Raw genomic sequence first — 18,935 nt, 5'->3', positions numbered from 1 at the left:
CGCCTTTGTCAGCCTAGCCTCAGTCGGTCACCAGTGTCGTCCGAATTCTTCGGGTTTTTAATCTATCAGTGTATAATACCCTTTGCGCGTGTTCAGTTTTACAATATTTATATGTGCATTCTAATAAATTTCAGTTAAAAGTTACGCCCCTCTTCTATTTCCTGTCCTCGCTTCTTTTTTTTTTGTATTCTTATTACAATATTTTAGTTAGTGAAAAAATGTCATATTTTTTTGCGCTCTAATTTTTTTGTCTTTATTTTATTTAGTGGGACCTCGCGTTACTGGCAGAAGAAGTGGAGGGTGGAAAGAAAGCTTGATGTTTCGGTTTGCTCAGAAGATCACGGCTTTGTGCTCTCGTTGAGTCTGATATAAAATTTTCTTCCTCGATAATTCCTCCATTTAGATTAAAAAAAAAACGAGAAAAAAAAAAGCATCAAATGATAGACAAACCGCAAATGTCTTTTTTTCCCGATTATTTCCTTTTTTTTAATTGTCAAACCTATTAAAAAAAAGTAATAATCGAAAAAAATTATTTGCGGTTTGTCTATCATTTGATGCTTTTTCTGTGTGCCTTCGTTTTGTTTTTAAATCGAGGAATCATCGAGGATTAATTATCGAAGTAAAACTAGCCTGATAGAAATCGTCATCTAAATTCGGCAAGTTTTACTTTGATGATTCGAATCTCATCGGCGAAGGCCGCGGGCTTATTTGCTGCGCAGTGTGGAGCATATATACTTGTAAGTCTACGTTCTGCTTTCTTTTTTTTTAAATCTATCAGCAGTACAGTCGCAGCGATCTACAAAAAAAAACACCCTCACAAAAAAAAAAAAAGCAAAAAAAGTTTTGCGCGTGTTCTTACATTGCACTAAGCAGTTAGTAGGCAATTAGTGAAATGTTACTTGTTAGCTTTTGGAACCTGCATACTTGATTAAATAGTGTCTAATCTTAAATCCGCGTTCAATCTTTTTTTATTTTTTTTATTTACATTACTGATCTTTGCTCAGGATTGATGTAGGCCCTAGCAAAAAAGCCGGTTTGAAAACAAAGCGGAAATAGGAAATCCGGTGAAAAAGCAAAGCGGAAATAGTTCGTAGTAGAAAATTCCGGTTTGTAGACACCGGACTTGGCAAAGTCCGGTGAAAAGGCAAAGCGGAAATAGTCTAGAGCGGAAACTTCCGGTTTGCAGACACCGGACTTTGCCACATCCATTGAAAAGGCAAAGCGGAAATAATACAAAATGGAAAATTCCGGTTTCCAGACACCGGACTTTGGCATGTTCCGTGAAAAGGCAAAGCGGAAATAATACAAAATGGAAAATTCCGGTTTGCAGACACCGGACTTAGGCAGGTCCCGTGAAATGGCAAAGCGGGAATAGTCGAGAACGGAAAATTCCGGTTTGCAGACACCGGACTTTGCCAAATATGATTATGGTGCAACACTCATCCAGAGCAAAAGTAAAGTTTAGCGCATTGAATGCAGCTTGCTAACTAAATAAATGCATAACAAATGATTCCACATGCTGTTTCTTTCCATCACAAAATATATTTATTAAGGAACATATGTAGAACATTCAAAAAGTATATACAAACACATTTTTAGATTATTGCACCTAGCACCAATGAGCTTCTTTTTCCCATACATGTACATTCAAAAAGTATATACAAACACATTTTTAGATTATTGCACCTAGCACCAATGAGCTTCTTTTTCCCATACATGTACAAGTGTAACTGGTAGATTTATCACACTCACACTTCATCAGCAGGTCATTTGTAAAGTATTAGCAATCAAACAAAAATCTTTCAAGGTTTAGTAACTTCTCTAAATCAACATATTTATTCCAAATATGCTTCATAGAATCAATGCATCTTTGCTGAAATGGTAAAAGTTCATTAATTGCCAACGGGCTTAAGCTAGATTATTCAAACTCATCATATAGTCGACCGGTTTAACTACACCTAGATAAAATTAATTTCAATTACGGATGACAAAACCCCAAGGTTTTTGTCAACTGTCTCAGGAATCTATTTTGTTACAAAAACTAAATTCAGTTCAGCTCAGCTCTGAAAGTAGGGCAGGTGAATTCCATTCATGAAACAAGTGAACATGCATCATACCTAGGGTTCTTCATTTTCAGTTAAAACCCTTTCTTTCCCGTTTTTTGTGCCCCAAACGAGTTTAATGAAAATCTCGTTAAATCGGATTTCTCCCCGAAAACCCACTTTCTTTAAAGGTAAAAACCAGCTAGAAGTATGAAAATTAGGAGACATTCTAGGACCAGTTCCAGAAGTGTCTCCACTATAGATGGTATCTGCTAAAAGCAAAATCAAGAAAAAAAAAAGGAACTGACTTAATGGTCTGTTGGCACAATACTATTGCGCGCTACGAAATCTAAAACAATTGCGTCGACGATGGTGTATATTAGAAATGGAAGCCATGCTACGTCAAGAAGACATCCAGTTATAAGGTCCAAAAACAGGATATGTGAACATGGACATGCCTCAAATGCATGACAGCATACATATATGTTAAGAATTTTTGAGAGATTCAAAATATCACGTGAGCTCGCGCATTGTTTCTGCCTATTATTCACACTTCGTTGAACTACCTATGATTAGTGCAAGTAAAGCATTTCAGACATGGGAGGTTCTGAACTGTTTTGCTCTGTACTGAAGAGATGTTCAGATATCTTTTCTAAAGATAAAATCTGAAATAACCGGAAAGGTTTCTAGAAAAGTCTGATTTTTCCCCAATTATCAGGTTGGAATATAGTGCCCAATTTTTACCCCCCCTAAAAATGAAGGACCTCAATCATATTGTGCATAAGTATCAGATGCATCTGATTGACCAGTGCCAGCTGCATGCAATTAGTGCACCTGAAACTATGGAAACTTTCAGGTAAATTAGTTTTTCAGGCTACACATCTGTAGTAATGGTTCTCATGGCTGAAGGAACAAATTAGTAACTCTAATGGCTGGCTACTAGAAATTGACTGTTATAGCTAGGAAGGATTTTCTTTTCCAGAATCTTCTTGTCATAACACCACACAGTTTGGTAGAGAAATGAGTTGTCGCAGTAGAAACTTTCCAGCACCTTAGCAGGCGTGCATCTGCCAGATCATGCATGCATCTTGAATCACCTAGCTTTCAAATTATCATTCCGACAGTTTGCCACGACATCAGAAAAAGTTGTCCATATAAATCGTCCCAAAGAGTCGCACCCACCATTTTTTTTTTAATTGCTGCCGTGCAGCTTGTTTGCATGCACAATGTCTTCCCAAGCTCTCTTCACATTTGAGCCCGCTTCAGTAGTGGCATGCCATAGTTTGGATGTCTGGATAGCTGCATTTAGAGCTTTGTCCATACTAATGAACAAGATACAATTTAAATAATCTTGTGACAAACGGCTTTGATGCTTAAAAATACGACACAGTCGTAAAACCAGTGAAAAAAGGAATAATCTTAGCAGCCACCACTGTTCGTGCTGGATTCAAATCCCCTCACTTTCTGAATGACTTAATAATGATTGTTATAAAAGTTCACAAAAAGATACATTTTTCAGCTCTATAGACAAACTTCATATTGGAAGTCTTCCCATCAACTGTAATAGAACAAGCGGACACCTGCACAGATGCTTGTAACAGCTGCTCTTGTACGTTCATGTTCTTTATGAACACAGAATACGTTATAGGGACAGCCTCAAGCACTTCCTGTAGCACGTCCTTGATTGCAAATGTGAAACACCAAAATTCTAACAGCATAAAAGACGCCGGCCGCACTTGAATTTCAATCTGTATCCCTCAACTTGTGAATCCAATGCCTTAGCTTTTGAGATGTCAGGGTCCACGAGAAATATACACTTCATTTCACTTTATCTCTTGAGTTGGGGAACCTCATTGTGTGCTTTGCTGATGGTGAGGCCATTTCTTTTTCTAGTGCACAATGCCAACAACATGCCCTCCCTAAGAGAAAAAAAAAAGAAAAAAAAAAACTAGCAGGAAGCAAATTACAACATATATCTACAAGCTTAACCAGGAACACTCTCTTTCATGTGCTCCTGAGCAGAGTAGAGGACGCGGTGCGAAACAGAATGGCTTGTTGTCACCATCATAGACGCTCCTTTTGTTACAGAACAATGACTCAAAAGACATATCAGAGTACATGTATGACATTTTCACAACAGAACTGCAGCGGAGACATGTAAACAGAGTTGGCATTTCATTACCTTCACAAATCTTTTCTGTTGTCTCCCAGGGCGGCTTAAGATTTCATATCAAGGGGTCCGATATGGATCTTGCCACTAATGGTCATAACAGAGTTACTAATGTGGAGAGTAAGACAGCCTAGTCACGCTCAACACTGTTCGCCAAGTCACAAACGTAGGAGATAGCGGGGCTCTGAAATTGAAAGAAAAGGCAAGACGCCTTGATTGCATGCGGCTTGACAACATGTCTGGTCCTGGCCATGGAAATGAAGCACTCCTTAATATGTGTGGGAAGGACACTGCTTGCTGTTGTGACAATTTCGTCACAAACAAGGAGCACTTGTGACCTTAAACACAGGATCTTCTGGATTACGAAATACTCCAGGTCATGTGTCTGTACCACTGAGGAGTCAGACTTGAAAGGTTTTTTGTGTGACCTGCTGCGAAAGATTTGTCCTTTGTAGACAAACCTCGTGTACTCTGCAGCAAGGTCAGGGCACTCATCAACATACTCCGAAAGGGCTGACTTGAGCTGCTCAGAGAGGACGAGCTTGTGCGGGCAGCCAAGCAGACCAACTTCACCAACAGACATAAAGTTCAGGAGCTTAGGGTACCCCAGCATTCTGTTGCACATCTCTTTACAGCTGTCTGACAAGAGTGGCGAGGTCAGAAGGCACTCTAGGTGCTGTTCCATCACGACTCTCTCCACAATCTGGCTTGGCACTGCATTTGCCCCAGTTACCAGTTTGACCAAATGCCCATTTCCACTCTCGAAAACAAATGCAGAGTGGCCCCAGAGTGGTCCCATCTGCCGCGCCGCCTCTGCAAGGTGGAGGAGCTGGTGGACGTTGAAGGTCATCGCCAGGTCCTTGTAGAGGATCCTGGTGCTGGCTACGAAGGCCAACAGGAGGGTCTCTTGAAACGAAAAGCAATAAGCAATAGTCAATAGCGGCCTCGCATTACTCTTGCTCTGCAGCAAACAGCAGCATTCATGCATAAAAGAATGTGCTCCCAAACAACCAATCTAGATTTACTGATAACATTCACGTTCATCGAGACTAGCATAGCATAAACAACACTTGTCACCTCAAAAAAATTAAGCGTGACTAATGTAGAACTCATATGCTGTTCAAAATAGCTCTTACAACATTGGGTTGCAGAGAAGAATGGTGCTTTTTCATATGACATATGTAACTTAATCAAATAAAATATACTGGAGCTTAAATGGTATGATGATACATCACATTAAAGGAATAAGCCATTACAAACCTAAATTTGATTTACTTCAGTTATTGAAATGAAGACAAGAATATATACATAGATTTTAAAGGGGTACGGAAACAAAAATTGAAATATTCAGATTTCGTTCAGAAATGAGTCAAGCATGACGGATAAGAACCGTAAATGATAACCGCACGTTTGTATTTTGAACGATTGGCTCTATTTTTCGTTCCAAACGGTGCACTCGAGCAAGCGCTCGAAGAGAAGCGAACAGAGAGCGCGATGCGTCATGGGATATCCGGCACAAGCAAAAACAGAACGAAAAGATTCCCCGCGTTCGTGACGTAGCAAGGCTGGCGTGATTATGAGCTTTGCCCTTGGTGGCGTTGTCAGCGTTGTGGTGGTGTCAATAGCGTCAGCGCGTTATAACCGAGCCGTTTGAAGTGTTCGTGGAATGAGGAGCGTGTGGCTGGCCCAAGGAGCACGTAGCTTCCACAACACTGTCAGCTTGGGGCTGAACGGGGTGGGGAAAGCAACTTTTTTTCGAGTTTTGAGCGACGGGCTAATCTTCTAGGGGGAGAATGGCTGTTTTCGTTTGCACGAACGAGGGTCCGAAAAAGAGGGGAGTCCTTCCTTTTTGTCTTCTTGGACCGTTTGGTACAATGCACGATTTGTGAGGTCAGGAGGAAAGCTAAGAAGGAAAACATTGAAATGCCAAAGAGCGGAGCTGCTCCGAAGGAATCTGCTACGTCACGACTACGTAGCAGATTCCACAACGTTGCTAGACTACCTCCCAAATAGGCTCCGCATGCATCCACCAGGTGCACACTGAAGATTGTTTATTTAGCTTTAAAATTAGTTTTCTTGTGCTTTTCGACGGAAGACTGGTGTTTTTGAGGTTAGGTGCAGCATGCAACACATTAAATCTAGAAAATGAGCGCTGAAATTTCGTTTCCCTACCCCTTTAAAGGGACACTAACGAGATTTTTGAGATCATGTATCCATGGGGACAGCTAATTAATTCTATGTGAGCAAGCATCCTAAGAATTAAACAATATCAGAACTGTGCATGACCTATTTCCCTATAAAAAAAATGTGATCAAAAGTTTGCTGTATGCCCCTTTTCTGCAAATTTTCGCAGAACACTAGCTTGCAGCCGATGCATCCAAACAAAGCCGAACAACAAAGGCACTTGCCCGCCACTTGCGAGTGATGGCTTCTGGAGAATTCATCCGAGCAAGGCATGCGTGCAGATTGAACTGCACACAAGCTGTTTTTCTTTTTTCAAGCTGCACATTCTCTTATTGTTGGAGTTAAAATATAACAAAACGTAACCGCATTCCACAGATAAGAAATCTGTAACGGAACCTAGAGACATGAGAAGGAAAGCGTGTTCCAAAAGCGTCACTTGCAAATGTTCCGAGAAGCAGACGAGCGCATGTATCATTGCCACAGAAAACTAGAAAAACCATACCTAGTTTCCGGGTATTTTCCATAGTCACAAGCTTAACATGTGGTTTTATCATCTCAAACATAGAGTAACTTTAGATAATAAAACTGAACGTGAATGGCAACTACTACATTTTATAACAAAAAAACACGAGGCTTGAAAAACCTCTTTAGAGCCCCTTTATTGAGCCGCTCCAACGATTTTTTGACTGGTCTGAAACTTGCAGCGAGGCTGATCTCAAACAATGTAGTAGAATGAAGAAACAATTATTTGTTTACAAAATTTTCATCATTTCGAAGGTTAGGAGCAAATTAAAATTACAAGGTCATCCAAGAAAAAGGACTCTCCATGGAGTATCAGGACACTCCAATGGAGGACCATGGAGCCGCTTCTCAGGGGGCCGCATCAAATCGGTGTACTTCTAGTAGTTTCCACTGTTTTCAAACTCTATTTCTTAGTTTACTGCTCCCAATGCTCGCAAGAAGTAACGTCAGTAAGTAATTATTACGTGTTCAAAGACAAAATGTTTCATGGATCTGGCCAATCAGAAAGCCAGGTCCGTAAACGTCATCTGCTACGCGCGTTTCGCACCATGCAGCACCACCGTACATCACACTGTTCCACACCTTGTCAAATAAAATATGATTCACTATTATTTTGTAGTGTTGTCTTGGTCCCCCAAATTTCCTGAAGCACTAAAAAGGCATGGGACACAAAAAAATCAGGCACATAAATACTGCTTGAGTGGCCCTTTAAGACTACTGCTGCTCAATTTCACACTTGCCGTTTACACGACTGCTACTGCAAACTCTGTGAACTGATCTGCTGCAATTCTAGCTATAAGTTGTAGTCTCGAACACCGGCCGACAGAAGAGAGAAACTGGATTAGGCCCACATGCTTGGATTTTGCTATAGTCACTATTGGCCGTACATACTAAGGCAGCCATGGTACATCGCACCATATGTTTCGCAACATCCTTAAAGATTGGAAGTCCATTTCGCCATTTGCGGTTTTGACTGTTGTATACTTGAATTTCTACTGTTCTGCACACATAGAGCAGTATGCACACAAAAAAGGCTAGTTTTGTGTTCAAATTCCTTTTTGTATATATTGCGCTTGAAATCTATTTAGAGGTCCAGCAGAAATCAAAGTTTAATGGGGCTCAAGTCACAAGAAAAGAAGCATATTTCAGGCGTTTCCAGAAAATGTATTGCTATATGAGCAGTCTTTGGTAAATAGCACACATAGAAGGAATTTCTGAAAAAAGCAGAAGCCTTGCAGTGTTTGGGGTCAACACAAATAAAGCTGTTGATGAAGGCTCCTTGACATTACACTAAGGTTTTTCTTATTCAAGGCAAGAATTGAATTCAAGGTTTTCAGTTGTTACCGATTTCTAGAAAACCGTTTCAGGAGTTACTTTTTGTGGTTTATCAGTACATACTGAAAACACGGAAGCCTATAAACTATTGACCCTCCAACGCCGAATTACATGCTCTCACCAGCTTGGTCGATAGAAGACGGAGTCAGCTCCTCCCTCAGGAGTAGGTGGATGGCCTCAACAAGCTTGGCAAGGTGGCTCCAGTACCGCAACGGGAGGATCCCCTGTGTGCAGGGGAGGCAGTAGAAGAGGAGCCAGTGCCTCCACTCGGACGCCTTCCAGTTGACACGAGTTCCCAGCGACCTTGGCAGCCTTGTGAAGCAGTGGGGAGGCTTGATCAGAAGTAGACGCCTGTCCAGTGCTGCGACTGAACTGGGGCTGCCTACGATAGAATTGTTGTAGATAAAAAAGAGGAAAAGGTTTCAGAATCCCCAATCCTCAAGAAATAAAGGAGACTAAGATAAAAAAAAAGGGAGATGATCCAAGCCGAGGCCCAAAGCAGACACTCGTAAAAAGGGCAAGGCATAAGCAATTTGCTTATACGTACAGAGCAGCAATGGCTCTCCAGCTCTTTAATACTATTTGACATTTCTTATTTCTCAACGCCAAAATGAGTGAAAATGCTGTTGTGTGATATGAGTGATAGGGACGCAGCAAACTATTTCAAAATAGAACTGCATATAAAACTATGTGAATATAAAACTGTGAAACTCAGACTTCCATTAGAATCCAAATAATTTCTATAACTAGAATCTTAAAGAAATTCAAGGCTGTTCAACTCAAACTTTCAGACATCTCAAGGACTTCGAACTTGAAATTCAAACCTTAGTGGAATAAGAAAGTTGCAAACTTCGTAAATTGAAGCCTCAAAGAGGTTTTTACCAAACCTCTTAAATTTGAGCATTGGGAGGTTTGTGACGTCTCTATACACCAACTCATGTTTACAAACAAACCGGAGCGCTTCTAGGAGACGCTACCGGCGCCGCGCATGCGCGATGGGTGTGTGGTCAAGAAGCTCGCCGTCGCCCATCAACAAACCATTGGAATGCAATGGTGTCGGCGTCGGTGCGAGTACCCCTGCCCTTTTTTGCGTTCGAATTGTTGATTCCACGTCTTCCTGGCGATGTCCGACTACTTGAGCGGCGTCAGCGAAATTACCGAGGCTCGTTACACCACAAAACCTCGCATGAATGATGCGACATGTGGCGATTCATTTCGCATGGACGCCGCGGTATGCACGCTAAAGCCCAATTCGCATGATGCGATTTCGCTCGCAATTTTCAGTCGCGACGCTGCTCGGAATGCAAAAATGTGAACCGTAGCTGAGATGGTCGACGTCGATACTGAAAATCGCAAGCAGAATCGGACCAAGTGAATTAGGGATAACAAGTTGGTGATGGTCACTGCTAACAATGATCAACATCTTGTATCTACTGTTTTTTTCGCAAAAAACATTTTTTCGCAGAAAAAATGTTTTCTGCGAAAACACGAGCCATGCTCACTTTTCAAAACTATTCTGTCGTGAAACATATAAGACACTAATACTTCCATAAAAGTTTCCAGGTTACAGAATGCATAACGAAATTTTAGAAGGCAACTTTCGTTTTATAGCAGACGCCCTGCACCCAATTGCTTCCGCAACGAAGAATAGCCTTGCAGATTGCGAAACGCTGATCACATGAACGAAGTTTCCCCGCGCTTCCTCGGCGACCGTGAGTAACCAAGAGATCGTTGAGATGTGTCGTCGTCTGCTCGAATGACGCTGATCAGGTCATTTTTAATTAAAAAGAAAAGGTTTCTGTGCTTCCTTCAAGGTTCAAAACTACTAAATATGTTTTTTTTTAATACATGCAGATAATGATACAGCCATCATTTATTCTAAAAACTGCCCAGAAAGCTAAAAAAAAAAAAAAAATCTATTTCTAAGTGCATTTTTAGGGGTAGTCTGACACCGTCGGAACCGTGGGCATTCACCGCCGAGAGATGGCATTCTAGATTATGCTACTCTGCTACCAAAGGGACCTATGTATAGAGTGCTCTATCACCGACAGATGTGTTTACCATCCTCTAGCTCCCAGGTGCTGAAAGTGTGCCCGAACTGATGACGAAATATTTCATTGAGGAGCCGGGCTGTCATGCTATTGGGTGTCGCGATCCTGGCAGTCCCTTCCAAAAGGAAGCGCTGACACAGACGAGCACCATGCCTCTGTCATATATCACAACTTGTATCTGTCCAGTTACTGTCGATTGTTGTGCTAAGAAGCTAGACACAACAAATCCAGCATCTGTCATATACATCTTTGTTGCTATACTACTACCACTGTGAACGTGACGTTTGACAGCATTTCACTTCCCTGATTTAATCAGGTGAGAAACAATGGATTCAAAATGAGAACACAGTGAACACTCCGGTTGGAGGTAAGTCCTAGGCACCGCAGCAGCATCATAGAGTGCCTCCATGTGACGCAGGGATGCTATGATTTGTGTCTATCAGACGAGTGCCTCAACGTGGAGTGGTGCAATGTGACAGCATCATTGCCAACTCAACGCACGTCGCAGATCCATGGCACAGCATGGTACTAGACCATCTCACCAAGAACTTCCCATATGCAAATGATTCATCTCCTGACGAAGCAGTTCATCATGTACACCGACACCATGAGGGGGCGCATGGATGAAAAGCGAGACATGGTCAGGGTTCTCTCCACAATGGGTGGCACTGAGTCTCTTGTCTGTCACTAGTTTGGATAATCTCCCATTTCTACGACGTGGCTCACAAATTTTATGGATTAGCCTACTTTCCCACGGAAAGAGGGCCCAGACATTTTAGGTACTGTTTCTCTCAAACAAATAGGGGCAAACACCTTGAAGTTAGCGGAAAGTCTTCAAATAAAGCACCAATGTATGCTCAAATTAATTTTAGCATTACAATATTCTTGACAATTTCATCACTCAAAAAATGTATTAACACTTCAATTATGCTTAGGGTTCTGCAAATATAGAGGTTGGAAGAGCTGAGAAGCAGCTCGCAATCCACAAATTCTGAGTCTTTCGGATAAATCCGAATCGGCATATTTTTTCCGGCGAGTGCTTTTCAGATTTTATCGAATTTCTCCAAAAATGCAGAATTTTAATGATGCCTTCAAACTTACCTATGTAGAAGCGCTCGTTGGAGTTAGTGGAGGACAACAGCAGCTCTGTGATCTGGCGAGTGACGCCCAGCAGCACGCCATGCATATACTCCACCGTGAAGCCCCACACCAAGTCAAAGTGTGGGAGGTTCACGGCGGGTGAGGGACCCTTGTAGCCGTTGATTGTCATCGAGGTCTCCAGTGCCAGGTCCATGTCACGTCGGACACCTTCTGATGTCCTCCCGGGCACATCCTCGAATGAAAGGAACCTGAGGCTTCCTGGAAAGTTATGTTGAAATTATTGAAATAGTCATAAAAGCTTCAACACATCTGCTTTAATTATCACAAATAGGCACTTACCGTCGACATAATCTCCTTTGATGTGGCACCACGGACATCCGAAATACCCGTTGAAGAGCACAATGTTCTGAACGGAGGAGCGTGCAGGGGCGTCTAAGCAGAAGCACAGGACGAATGCTTTCGATGAGTGCCGAGTCGCTTGGTGCTGCCAGAGGACTGGTTCCATGGCGTTCACTCCTTCGACGAACTTCCCGAGAAACAAGGTCATATTCGGGTGCCCTTTCCCGAACCAAAGCCCAGCTAGGGTGGAGAGCCGGAACCGTTCAGGCACTGGCAACTCGTTGACCGTGAATTGGATAGGCCACACAGATGCTCCAGAAGATGTGAAGACCGGACTCCCATCGGTGCTTACTGTCAACGTGAGGTCGCTACCTTGTACAGTCCCAGACGCCTTGAGTTTGGCATACGCCTGGCCATCGGTAATGTCCGTGATGGTGCTGGCTGTCCCCGGGTCCCTGGCTACCTGGGTTAGCTTTGTGTGGAGAGCTGGCTTGCTTCTCTGTACGACATGGTTCAGCTGTTTGTGGATGTCAAGGACAACAAAGAAGGCACCGTCTTTTTTTGCATCATTCAGACTGGTGGTCTTCTCGCATGTTGGACAGATGCCAGCTTCCTCTGCAATGTCCAAAAGGTCATTGCATGCACGACAGTAATAGTGCCGCACAACTGCCGACTCTGTCTCGGATCCCCAGAGCTTCCGAAAGAGGTACTTGCTGGGGGGCAGGACGGCTGGCTCCGGTGCAAAGAAGAAGTTGATCATTACAAGGAGGTTATCGAGGCCCTTCCAGGTCAACCCTTCGCTAGCCACAAACGCCATTATCATGGCAACTGCAGCGGCTTTTGTGGTTGTGGAATGGGGCAGCGTTTCCGCCCCGAAAGCCCGTAGGCTTGCTGCTATGAGATCCCCCTCGTCCACCAGCGGTGGTCGTTCCGTGGTCTCCTCAGAAATGGGAGGAGTTTCTGTCCTTGACTCAACTGTTTCCTCTTCTTCACTCTCGGGGGAGACAGGCTCTTCTGCAGCCACAGTCGCTGGCACATCGAAATCAGAGTCAAGCTCTTCGCCATCACTGGGGACGTCGTGGGAGTTGGCAGCTGTGGGGTCATGGCTGCTCTTTGCCGCAGCCTCCTTCTTGGTACGGAATAACGTGGTTCTCGGTAGCTTGAAGGGTGCTCCCTTCTCCATGTACAGGAGTCGTCGACGTCGGGTCGAGTCCATGGTAGTAGCTCAAAAAGTCATGAAAACTCAAACTGCACACAGCACTCAGTACAGAAATTCTCTCAGGTGGAACTATCGGATACAAAACGAACGAAAAGGAGCCAAAATGAAAGAAACACAAAGTAGATTAACATACCCGAGGCAGCAGCACGGCTAGGAAACGCACGCCAGCGTAGCTCATGGCGTCGGAGACGCAGTCCACAAAGAATCAACAGGGGTATGATTAACCAGACTAAAAACGAGACATAAAATAAGGAGTAAAGCTATACGCACTCCGGAATGTAAAATAAGTGCCGACGAGAGGAACAAAGCCGAGCTCCGAGGTAATTAGACGCGCATTACCGAGACGGCAGACGAAGGAGACACAAGGACGACGGAGTCGCAGGAATTGAGTTCACGCACAATCCACGTAGCCACTGATCATATTAACGTAGAAATGGGAATCAAAAATCTCCACAAAATAAAACGGGAAACAGCGAACGCAAACGCCAGAACGCCGGCATAAATGAATAGATAAATAAATGCAACGGGTATATTTATGTATTAGCTTCTTAACTTGCGCCACCTAGCCTAACCTATCGCGAGAGAATCCCTTTAAACTGAACGACCATACAAAGAAAAACAAAAGTACTATTTTGTTCTGTTCTTTTTTTTTTTGTTGTTTGTTTCCCTTGTCTCAGAGCTGCCTCGTACGGAAATTCTCTTCGCGACTGACATAAAAGTGATGAAAATGTTTGCAATGTATGGTTTCGGTTTCGTGTAGCCATGTTTAAAGTCAACCCGGTTGCTGTGACCAGGGGAAGTCGACCTTTCTCCCGAAAACCGGCTCCTGTGGTTCCCGCGCATGTCCCTCGGTTCTCGCGCATGTCCCTCGTGAGACCTGTTTCTTTGTATCGCTTTGCCTTGCCACCGTTCGCTTTCATCGAATGTTTTTCGTGAATATATCTTTCTAATTTTCCGCAGTTCTGTTTTTCGGTAGCCGACGCCGCGGAATCGTCGTCTACTGTTTTCTCGGTGTGATTCGATCACTTTAAGTTTGCGCAGTTCTGTTTTTGTTGGTCGACGCCGCCGCTAAGTTTTCGTCTTGTTTCTCGCGTTGATCGATATTTTTTTTTTTCTTTTTTTACTTTTGCAGTTTTGCTTTTGTTTGTTGACGACGTCGCGACATGTATTATGTCTACGTTCGCTTTCCGTCCGACAACGAGAAGGCGATCATGCCTGTTAGTTTGGTAAAGGACTATGACCCGAAATCGAACACCGACATCCCGACGGAGCTTGTGCAGGCCTATTGGAGGTCTGAGATCGGGACCGAGGAAGGCTACTACGATGCGAGGGTCATACTCGTGGCAGGTGAGTTGTATTCAGCTCTTAAAAACCTTTTTTTTTTTCTTTTTTATTATTATCTAGTTTAACTGTACGGATCACGTAATCTCGGTGTACAAATCTCAGAAACTGAAACCCTAAAATCGGATCCGTATCGTTTCGTCGACGCCAGTTTTGTTGACAGCGCATTTCGTGAAAAACTCGTTACGTCGATAGCACGCGTATAGGGAAACTTCGGCGCGCGTGGATCACTGGGACCCGCGTTGATCCATGCGGACAACCAACTGGGTCAACCCGTCCACACCGCTTCGCTGCGACAGATAACTCAATACGGGGGGGGGGATCGGTGGCCGAGTGGGCTGAAGCGCACACCCAGCTCGACGCGCGTGGAGCGAAAGCTCGCACCTCTGAACCCAGGGATCCTGGGCTCGAGCCCCACCCCTGCCCGTTTCGATCTGGATGAGTATCGTACCGGCGTGCGGTCGTGTATCACTACTGCGTGGTGCACGTTAAAGATCCCAGGCTAGCGGTTGTACTGCACTGACTAAATTGCTCATCTACAGCGTGTGACTCGTCGCAACTTTAATGGCTGACCAACACTACACGCTGTATAAATATCCCCACAACCCCAATTATTATTATTATTATTAACTCATTACAACAAAAAAAAAACAAAAAAACGAAAAGCTAATCTGAGCTGTTGATGTAACAAACTTCTCATGAAACAATCTGTCGATGAAACATTGTTCGATAAACTTATAGATTGCCATAAGCTTAAAATCAGATGCAAAAATTGGCGTCTGCTCGCCATAAACTATGGCATCTTTTTTAGGACAAAAAGTAATTTTCGAGAAATTACGTGCCAAATAACGAGTGGCCACGAAGAACTCAGGGTCGATTTCGACCACTTGGGGCTCGGTTGCAAGGCTCCTTTTCCATGAAAATTCTCTTCACTTCGCGGGTACCTCGGCCGCGATGAACCTGTAATTTGTATGAACCCGCCCCGCCTGCTGGCGATCTGTACATCGGTGGGCTGCATCTAGGCTTTTATTTGTTTTTATGCAATGGCTAGTGTTGCGTCAGTCGTAGCAAAACAAAAACTACAGAGTCTATCTCGTAACCGAGAGTAGCTGTAAGCATGAAATGATTTGCAGGGCTGCAGATGCTAGTGCCGTCTGTGTGTTAGCATGCGCATCCCTTCACACATACACAAACATACACGCGCTCCCGCCTCCTAGGCACGTCCCTGGTGTTGTCAGGAAATATGGGGCTCAAGTTCCCAGACAAGCTTCCGTCGAGTATCAGCCATTGAATCAGAATGTATTGAGCCCCCATTCATTGTCTTCTTCCTTGGGCCCCCATCTCCGGGTGTTTTTAGAAGACTATCATCCACTTAACCTTCAGTTCCAGTGCATCGGAAGCTATGACCCAGTCCAGCACCGCGAGTATTAAGGCCCGTTCACACTCTTGCAACCGAGTTCGACCGAGAGAGACTTCTTAGGACCGGATGCGCTAGAGCGGAGCTGGTCCTAAGAAGTCGCAAGAGGCTTAAAAACCGGTCTGGTCTCTCTCGGTCGATGTCGATCGCAAGAGTGTGAACGGGCCTTTACGTGTCCTACTGGTTGGCTGGAGCGACATGCAGAGCTCTAGATCATATGACACTCTCTCAACGTTGGATTGGCTCGGATTGCTTGTAGCATCCGCTGCACTCTGATTGAGGGTAAAACAGAGTACAGGACATGAGCCACAGTGACAAGCAAAGAGCGTGCATGCCAACCTCGCAGCACTGCGGCCTCCAAAATCTATGGTGTGCAAAACTAAACCTACTGCATGGGCGACAGCCTTTCCGTAACACCTGCACACCCTACACGTCCCTACCCACCCAAAGTGAAATAAAAAAATGAAAAAATATCAAATATCAGCAAAAAGCCCTACACACCAACAAGCTCTAGACAGTGGCGTTACGAGGGTCAGCGGCACCTGGGGCAGTAGCCCGCCGCGATTCCCCCCCCCCCCGCATGGCCCGCCGCGATTCCCCCCCCCCCCCCCCCCCCCACGGCTGTCGCGTGGCTTGCCGCGACTCCCTCCCTCCCTCCCCCCTCCTCCTCCTCCTCCTCCTCCTCTCCCCCCCCCCCCCCCCCCGCTCTCGTGGCCTGCCGCGACACCCCCGCACCCGGGGCGGTCTCCCCCCCCCCCCTTGTGACGCCACTGGCTCCAGGTCATGGTCGCGCACAGCTGACACGGAATTGAAAACTAGGGCACTCAGAAATCCAGGCGAGCTTCCACTAAGCACCAGCCATTGCATCGGAATGTATCAAGCCCCCATTCATTGTCGTCTTTTCTAGGCTCCTGTATTGCGATGCTCATAGCATCTTCGAACATGTACCACTGTAACGAGCAGGGAGTGTACGTACCACCCTCGTAGCACTATGGCCTCCAGTATCACCTTGTGTGTACAGGTCTTTCCACACTAGCAAAGAACTCTGCACACCAGGAAACTCGCAGGTCATGGATGGACATGCACAGCTAACCCAAATGTGAAAACCTTCATCAAGTAATCGTGGCATAGCTCACTCGGTAGTGCGCACGCCTCTCAGTCCGCTGACACGGGTTCGATGCCTGTCGTGAGATAAATTGTGTTTCGAAGGAGTTTAGGAATAAATTTTGAAAGGGTTTCACAATCAATTTCGAAAAGGTTTTGTGAGAGGTTTTTGAGAAGGTTTGGCAATAATGAGAGCTATAAGCATTTCATGTTAAAAATCTAACTTACGTTCGACATAAGTTTAATTTTTGTTTTGAATTGCGTTCGCTAGTATTTTGTTGACATAGTTTTTGCACACGTGTTCAATGCCCACTTTTGGAAGGCTTTGTGTGCATGTGCGTGTTGAACATGATTACCCAGGCCATTTTGGTTGCTCGTTAGCACTCAAACTTTTTAGTATGAATGCTCTTCTGTTCAACTTTTTTCTAAAATCCTGGTTCTTGTTCACGATAGAAATGACAGAACTGGTATTGGCGAGCTACTGGACGTCCAACATTCTGGGAACTTTCAATCAAAAAAATTTTTTTTTTTTTTTTTTTTGTAGCTTGCTACTTTTAGCACTATGCAGCCAAAAGGGATGGGACGTGCCATCAGCATTTTACCCAAATAAATTTTGGGTAAAAGACACGTTTGAACCTAAGTAGGTTTTGAGTTATGTCAGATATAACGCTATCCTCTGTATTTTTTTTTAAAGTCAGAGCTAGGGCATCTGCACTTTAGTGGGATATGTATCAGTGAAATTTCCACTCACTTCATGCAGGCACTGACCTCTCCAACGTATTTAGCCAGGCACAAAAAATGTGCACTTGCATTTCGGGAAAAATATGTGTCAGCGTCTTCAGTTGCTATCTGTTTTGCCTTTTGTATTGGCAGAATCGAAGAAAGCGCTCCTCGAAGAGATGTCCCAGAGGAAGCGGATGGTAATTCCACGGATTTTTGAGGGGCCGTTGGAAGTAAGTAGAACTGTTTTTCTTTTAAGAGACCGGTCTAAAGTTTTGCTAAGTAGTAACCTCAGTACATAAATCCTAAATGTTCGGTCAACCCAGAAGGGGACTGCATTTTTGTTCCTGTTTGCTAGCTTTTAGATAAAACAAATATTGACACTCGAGTTAATAACAATTGCATTGATGAGGGTTAGTCAGTGGGAAGCTAGTCTGCGTCAAATGGGCTTGTCTGTAGCTGGGTTCTTTAACATCTATCACACACAAATGATCACGCAAATGTATGCCGATACAATATCCAGATAGAAACAGGCAAGGATGGAAATCAAACCCAGCTTCCTTGCATTGTGCAGCATGAGCGTCGGCTCCACAAGCTCTGAGGTCTTGAACACAACATACAGTCAAAGCGACTTTGACATTAAAAAGATTTCAGAAACTGAATCAGTGGTGCAAGTAGGAAAACCAAGTGAACTTCACCAATCAGTATGTTATATCTGAATGTCTGTTGTATAACCAGGCCTATTGTAACAAATTTATACTGTACATAGATTAGGCATTGAAAATAGTATTGCTTGATCAATCTATATTTACTCGCACTGTACCTTGAAGATGTGGATTGCTAACCATTGTTACTTTTTATTTGGTGCGGAATATCCGCCATTGCATATGTTTCTCTTTGATGGAAATTATACATCAGCACAGATATCTGCAGAATATTTAGCTAACCTGTTTCTGTTCCCACTTTGCACATGTTTCACTTGTTTTAGGCTTCCACGTCAACAACAGGTCCATCAGCCAAGGCTCTCAAGCAACAGAGGGCTGCCGCAAAGAAACGGCAGCTCACGAGCCTCGTAAGCAAAAGAAAGCTGGAGACCTCGAGCGACGACGAGGACCCTGGTGTCGTCCCCAAGGCGATGCTCAAGGAGGCCGAGGAGACAATAAGGTCTCTACGCTTAAAGCTAGGCAGGGCAAGGGAGCCCAGCACGTGCCTTGCCTGTGCTCAAGCTAAGGCGGAGCTGAAGCTCTCCCAGGCGATGGTTCGGCGCCTGCAGGAGGAGGTGGAGGACCTGAGGCGGACCAACAGTCGCCTGACAAATGCTGTCCTCGATAACATTGGCAAGTAACCTAATCACTTTTACTTGTAGCATGTTTCACATTTATGCTTTGAG

At 44.2% G+C, this 18,935-nt stretch overlaps 2 protein-coding genes across 2 annotated transcripts; one reads left to right on the top strand and one right to left on the bottom strand.

Moving 5' to 3' along the window:
- Window positions 1-2,791: 2,791 nt before the first annotated feature.
- Window positions 2,792-12,960, bottom strand: LOC120845780. The gene is made up of 5 exons (XM_040217319.1): window positions 11,745-12,960; window positions 11,406-11,663; window positions 8,375-8,635; window positions 4,674-5,118; window positions 2,792-2,876 (listed from the first exon to the last, which is right to left on the bottom strand). Exons 1-5 carry the CDS (start codon window positions 12,958-12,960, stop codon window positions 2,792-2,794), a joined length of 2,265 nt encoding a protein of 754 aa, XP_040073253.1.
- Window positions 12,961-13,683: 723 nt separating this feature from the next.
- Window positions 13,684-18,890, top strand: LOC115332465. The gene is made up of 4 exons (XM_029994842.2): window positions 13,684-13,833; window positions 14,096-14,310; window positions 17,699-17,778; window positions 18,534-18,890. The coding sequence occupies exons 2-4, from the start codon at window positions 14,127-14,129 to the stop codon at window positions 18,888-18,890; spliced, it is 621 nt and encodes a 206-aa protein (XP_029850702.1). The 5' UTR covers window positions 13,684-13,833; window positions 14,096-14,126.
- Window positions 18,891-18,935: the final 45 nt, after the last annotated feature.

Source organism: Ixodes scapularis, unplaced genomic scaffold, assembly GCF_016920785.2.
Source record: "Ixodes scapularis isolate PalLabHiFi unplaced genomic scaffold, ASM1692078v2 PGA_scaffold4__175_contigs__length_147842914, whole genome shotgun sequence".
Lineage (NCBI taxonomy): Eukaryota > Metazoa > Arthropoda > Arachnida > Ixodida > Ixodidae > Ixodes > Ixodes scapularis.
Note: the sequence above shows the minus strand (reverse complement) of the source record. Positions and strands in the feature narration are given on the sequence as shown.

Excerpts from the sequence above, each read along its gene's own strand:
- LOC120845780 (XM_040217319.1), bottom strand. The coding sequence starts at position 12,960 with ATGGACTCGACCCGACGTCGACGACTCCTGTACATGGAGAAGGGAGCA. Across the intron at positions 11,664-11,744 it reads CAAAGGAGATTATGTCGACG|GAAGCCTCAGGTTCCTTTCA; the intron begins GTAAGTGCCTAT and ends ATAACTTTCCAG. Across the intron at positions 2,877-4,673 it reads CTTGCTGCAGAGTACACGAG|GTGCACTAATTGCATGCAGC; the intron begins GTTTGTCTACAA and ends CCATAGTTTCAG.
- LOC115332465 (XM_029994842.2), top strand. The coding sequence starts at position 14,127 with ATGTATTATGTCTACGTTCGCTTTCCGTCCGACAACGAGAAGGCGATC. Across the intron at positions 14,311-17,698 it reads GAGGGTCATACTCGTGGCAG|AATCGAAGAAAGCGCTCCTC; the intron begins GTGAGTTGTATT and ends TTGTATTGGCAG. Across the intron at positions 17,779-18,533 it reads TTTTTGAGGGGCCGTTGGAA|GCTTCCACGTCAACAACAGG; the intron begins GTAAGTAGAACT and ends CACTTGTTTTAG.